Source organism: Nerophis ophidion, linkage group LG15 (genome assembly GCF_033978795.1).
Source record: "Nerophis ophidion isolate RoL-2023_Sa linkage group LG15, RoL_Noph_v1.0, whole genome shotgun sequence".
Classification (NCBI taxonomy): domain Eukaryota; kingdom Metazoa; phylum Chordata; class Actinopteri; order Syngnathiformes; family Syngnathidae; genus Nerophis; species Nerophis ophidion.
Window position 1 is genome coordinate 16,833,787 of NC_084625.1, and position 6,000 is coordinate 16,839,786.

General features: G+C 40.9%; 1 protein-coding gene across 1 annotated transcript in view; it reads right to left on the bottom strand.

Annotated features, from left to right (window-relative positions):
- The window catches only part of map3k15 (mitogen-activated protein kinase kinase kinase 15), a 72,210-nt gene that overhangs the window by 63,049 nt on the left and 3,161 nt on the right, over nt 1-6,000 (bottom strand). The window contains exons 2-3 of the mRNA XM_061921553.1: nt 322-461; nt 205-228 (exon numbers count right to left, since the gene is read on the bottom strand). Coding sequence (XP_061777537.1) covers nt 205-228; nt 322-461 — 164 coding nt within the window. The remainder of the gene's footprint in view (nt 1-204; nt 229-321; nt 462-6,000) is intronic.

Here is a 6,000-nt window from a genome sequence, read left to right on the forward strand (position 1 = left end):
TACGTTACTGTTAGAACCTCTGTATTCCGGAGGCAACAGGACCCAGGGGCACCCTAAACCTGGCGGACGGCTGGCCTACTCCACAAACACGACATTCAAATCATTAACACGCAAGAACAGCTGCTAATATTTTGACAGGGTTTTATTTCAGGAGTGTTCCTGTCACAAATATTGTTCCCAGAATAGACACGGTGAGACACTTACTGTGTTTTTCTGAGCGACCATGTCCTGGAAGGAGACAGACAGAGCACATGAGTGACTGACAGCACGGTCCTTAAATAACAGGAAGGATGGCAGCCGTACCCGATCGTCGGCGCTTACCTTCAGGGACTGCGCCGTGTCGGGGTCGGTGTCGTGGTACAAGATGACGTTGTTGGCCATGTCGAAGCTCTCCCGCACGCCCAGGTGGTAGAAGAGGGAGGGCTGGCGGAAGACATCGCTCATGTCCACCACCGCGATGTCTGCAGGGAATCAACATACCGTATTTTTCGGACTATAAGTCGCAGTTTTTTTCATAGTTTGGCCGGGGGTGCGACTTATACTCAGGATCGACTTATGTGTGAAATTATTAACACATTGTGAATGGCTTCCTCGCCACCATTGTGTGGGTTGCATGGATCATTGAGGAATGACATCGCTGAGCAGGTTTGACTCGCTTTATTTTTCAATAACAGCTTGTCTTTCCGTCGGATCGCTTTCCTTCCTGCTCGCTCCTTGATCGTCTGCGTCCTCGCTGTTGTCCTGGTCGTTGTCGCTCTCTAGGTCTTTCTCCCGGTTCTCCTACTTCTGCCACCATCGCTCCTCCTTCTCCCCTTTTAAACTCTAGGAGCAGATGCAGGGATTGAGAGCAGGTGGCTCCAAGCGTGCCCCGCCTCTCCGCTCCGCTGCATGCTCCGCCTCCTGGCCGCCATCTTGGACAGGACCGCTGTCTGTCTTAACCTGCTGTCGGCTCCGTCTCTCCACACACATTACCGTAAAATATCAAATAATATTATTTAGCTCATTCACGTAAGAGGCTAGACGTATAAGATTTCATGGGATGTATCGATTAGGAGTGACAGATTGTTTGGTAAACATATAGCATGTTCTATATGTTACAGTTATTTGAATGACTCTTACCATTATCCATCCATCCATCCATTTTCTACCGCTTATTCCCTTTCGGGGTCGCTGGCGCCTATCTCAGCTACAATCGGGCGGAAGGCAGGGTACACCCATTATATGTTAGGTTAACATACCAGGCACCTTCTCAGTTGGTTATTTATTCGTCATGTAACGTACACTTATTCAGCCTGTAGTTCACAATTCTTTATCTTTGTTTTAATTGCCTGTCAAAATCTCTTCTTGGTGTTGGGTCTAATCAAATAAATTGCCCCAAAAAATGCGACTTATACTCCAGTGCGACGTATTCAGTGGGGCAAAAAAGTATTTAGTCAGCCACCAATTGTGCAAGTTCTCCCACTTAAAATGATGACAGTGGTCTGTAATTTTCATCATAGGTACACTTCAACTGTGAGAGACAGAATGTGAAAAAAAATCCAGGAATTCACATTGTAGGAATTTTAAAGAATTTATTTGTAAATTATGGTGGAAAATAAGTATTTGGTCAACCATTCAAAGCTCTCACTGATGGAAGGAGGTTTTGGCTCAAAATCTCACGATACATGGCCCTGTCAGGCTTTCCCCTGACAGTTTGTCTATGTTTTAGTTTTTTCCTCTGCATTTGTCTGTTTCCTCTGTGTTTAGTATGTCCTGTCCTTAGTTCCTGTCTAGTGCTCTTATTTTGTCAGCTTCCTGTCTTGTTCCCTGAGTGCTGTGTTCCTCCTCAGCTGTGGCTGATTGGCACCTGGCCACACCTGTTGCCAATCAGCCCGCTCCTATTTGTACCTGCTTTGTGTCGTGTCAGTTGCTGGATCATTGTATTGTCGTTGCCACATGTTGCTCTTGTCGTGTTGTTTTGTTACAGCTACTACCTGTCGTGCTACATTTTGTCCTGGTCGCCGTAGCGGTAAGCTGTTTCTGTTAGCATTAGCCATTTCCAGTTTTTCCTGTTTGCTACCTGCTAGCTTCCAAGCTAGGTCATTTTTTGTTTCTTGCTAGCTTCTATGCTAAAGACCCTTAGTTTTGTTATTCCGCCCATGTGCGCGCTTTTTGTTTGTACCCTTTGTTTGTTCTAGTTCTAGTATTTTAAATTAAAACCCATGTTTTCCCATTCAATGCCTGCCTTCTCTGCATCTTGGGGTTTGTCCACAACAAATAACTCTGACAGGCCCCATTCATTCTTTCCTTTTCCTGTCCCCTTAGCAGAAAAACAGCCCCAAAGCATGATGTTTCCACCCCCATGCTTCACAGTAGGTATGGTGTTCTTGGGATGCAACTCAGTATTCTTCTTCCTCCAAACACGAAGAGTTGAGTTGATACATTCTCCCAATCCTGTGCTGTATCATCCATGTATCAATTTTTTTAGAATTAAATATTTTATCTCCATTTCAATCTGGTTTTAGAAAACAGCATAGCACTATTACAGCTGCCCTTAAGGTCCTCAAAGATTTAATCTAGGCTGTAGACGGCAAGAAATACTGTGTCGCCCTATTTATTGATTTATTAAAAGCATTTAAATGGGTTGTATTTGTATAGCGCATTTCTACCTTCAAGGTACTCAAAGCGCTTTGACACTACTTCCACATTTACCCATTCACACACACATTCACACACTGATGGAGGGAGCTGCCATGCAAGGCGCTAACCTGCACCCATCAGGAGCAAGGGTGAAGTGTCTTGCTCAGGACACAACAGACGTGACGAGGTTGGTACTAGGTGGGGATTGAACCAGGGACCCTAGGGTTGCGCACAGCCACTCTCCCACTGCGCCACGCCGTCCCCTTTGACACAGTAGACCACAGTCTGCTCATTCAAGCTCTCCATCATGTTGGATTATCTAAAAATGCAGCTGCTTGGTTCACAGACTATCTTTCCAGCAGAACACAACGTGCACAGGTGGCTGGGACCACCTCTTCATTAAGGGACATTACCAAAGGAGTTCCACAAGGCTCAGTGCTGGGGCCCATTTTATTTTCTATCTACTTAAATAATCTTTGCAATAATTTGTCAAATGCAATGTACCATTTTTATGCAGACGACACCATTATTTATTGCTGTCCAACCTCCATCACTCAGGCTTTTGAGTTTTTACAAGCTGCTTTTGATGTCATCCAGGCTCGCTTATTTGATCTTAAATTGGTTTTAAATACAGATAAAAGCAAGTTAATGGGTTTTCTCTCATTCAAGGGTGCTACTGGAAAATATTCCAAATATTGTAACATCAAATGGAAACCCTATTAAATTACAAGTATTGGGTTTTACTCTTGATCAGGAGCTTTCATTTAAAGTCCATATCACCAACTTGGTCTCTAAGCTTAGGGTAAAGCTTGGTTTCCTTTTTAGGAATAAAAACTGCTTCTCTCTTAAAGTCAGAAAGAAATTGGTGACAGCGACTATCTTGCCCGTAATTGATTATGGAGACGTGCTTTATTTTAGTGTTTCATCTAAATACCTTCAGTCCTTGGACACAGTTTTTCACTCAGCACTAAGATTTGTTACTGGCTGTCGTAGTCTCACCCACCACTGTCAACTGTATATGAAGTCAGACTTATCTTCATTGAGTGCACGCAGATACACACATTGGCTGACCATCATTTATAAAGCTATTTTAGGTTTATTACCTCCATACTTGTGTACTTAGTTACAAAGAAAAAAACAGCTCTTATGCGTTACGTTCTAACAATTTGTATGTTTTAAGTGTTCCCCATGTACGGACTGAATTTGGCAAAAGAGCTTTTGGCATTGCTGCCCCTATGGCATGGAATGCATTGCAGACGAAACTGAAAGTACTTCCATTTGGAGACTTCCGTTCTGTCCTGAGGGACAGAAAGCAAGAGACTTTTGCACAGTGCCTGTGTTTTTAAAAGGTGTCAATCTTTATTTTTTTACAATTCTCTTTTATGTATTTTAGAATGTATGTCTTAATGTAATACTTTTTTTGAAACTGCTCTGTGACATGTGCTGTTGATCTCTTGGCCAGGTCTTTGATTGATTGATTGATTGATTGATACTTTTATTAGTAGATTGCACGGTTCAGTACATATTCCGTACAATTGACCACTAAATGGTAACACCCGAATAAGTTTTTCAACTTGTTTAAGGGGTCCACGTTAATCAATTCATGGTACAAATATATACTACGAGCATAATACAGTCATCACACAGGTGAATCATCATAGTATAAACATTTAATTATTCACATTATTTACAATCCGGAGGTGGAATGAGGAGCTTTGGTTGATATCAGTACTTCAGTCATCAACAGAGAAATGGACATTGAAACAGTGTAGGTCTTACTTAGTAGGATATGTACAGCGAGCAGAGAACATAGTGAGTTCAGATAGCATAAGAACAAGTAAATACATTAGAAGTACATTTGATTATTTACATTAGGTTATTTATAATCTGGCGAGATGGGATGTGAATGGAGGAGGGTATTAGTAAAGGGTTGAAGTTGTGAAAGAGATGTTGATCTCAATGGGTTTCTTATCTGGTTAAATAAAGGTTCTATACTAAAAGTATACCACGAAGGAGAAAACCTTTTTGATTTTGCTTTCATTTTTTGATAATACAGTGGCCTACAGCTGCTATGTCAGAGTTAATGACGTGTGGAAACATGCAGCAGGCGATGTGTGGTCAACCTTGTCACAACTTGTTTATAAAGTCTTTAGTTTGTTGACTGGGATGTTCACTCGTCCTTTATTTAGCTGCAAACTGTATGAGTGTTCAAATAACATCAATACTAGCTCAAATGTTTTGTCATCCCATCCAACTGAATGAAGGCTGCAAAGATTCTGTATTCGATGTGAGAGGTATCACTTTTTTTTTGTTGGCCAAACTTTTTGTACTGAAACACTAGGGAGGCGTTGGAGAAGAACAAAGCTTGTTTATTAGACTTCATCTTCATTAGCCAAACTGCTTTGTGTTTTATTTTGATATCAAAATGTAAACACCAGGGTTTTTTTACATTACTTGTGTTTTTTTCATGTCACAAATTAAATTCATGTCACAAAATTAATTCCCATTCAACACATTTCTGGTCAAACTAATAATGGATATGTCCAGATACATCATCTACATGTACATATAAATCTACATAACTTAAAAAAAATATTTTTTCATAAGTTTAAAAAACAACAAAAAACTCTCTCCATCAAAATGTAAAAATAGACATGAAGGCATAATGTAATGACAAAAAGCTGACAAGTTGATATTAGTAAAGAATAAAAAAACTAATATTTGTCTTTAGATATATGGATAATGTTTATCCATAGCCTTTTTGTTTGACATTATAAATGACATGATGGTATTACGTTCACACTGCTTTACTTAAAGGCCTACTGAAACCCACTACTACCGACCACGCAGTCTGATAGTTTATACATCAATGATGAAATATTAACAATGCAACACATGCCAATACGGCCGGGTTAACTTACTAAAGTGCAATTTTGAATTTCGCGCCGAAAAATCCTGCTGAAAACGTCTCGGTATGATGACGCCTGCGCGTGACGTCACGGATTGTAGAGGACATTTTGTGCCAGCATCGTGCCCAGCTATTAAGTCGTCGGTTTTCATCGCAAAATTCCACAGTATTCTGGACATCTGTGTTGGTTAATCTTTGGCAATTTGTTCAATGAACAATGGAGACATCAAAGAAGAAAGCTGTAGGTGGGAAACGGTGTATTGCGACCGGCTTTAGCAACACAAACACAGCCAGTGTTTCATTGTTTACATTCCCGAAAGATGACAGTCAAGCTTTACTATGGAACAGAGCGGTCAAGCGAACATGGTTGGATTGGACTACACACACAAAGTACAGTGTATTATGCAGCGATCATTTAAAAAAATTAATATTTTACCATTCTGTATTCTGAAGGCGATCTACGTCATGTGCTA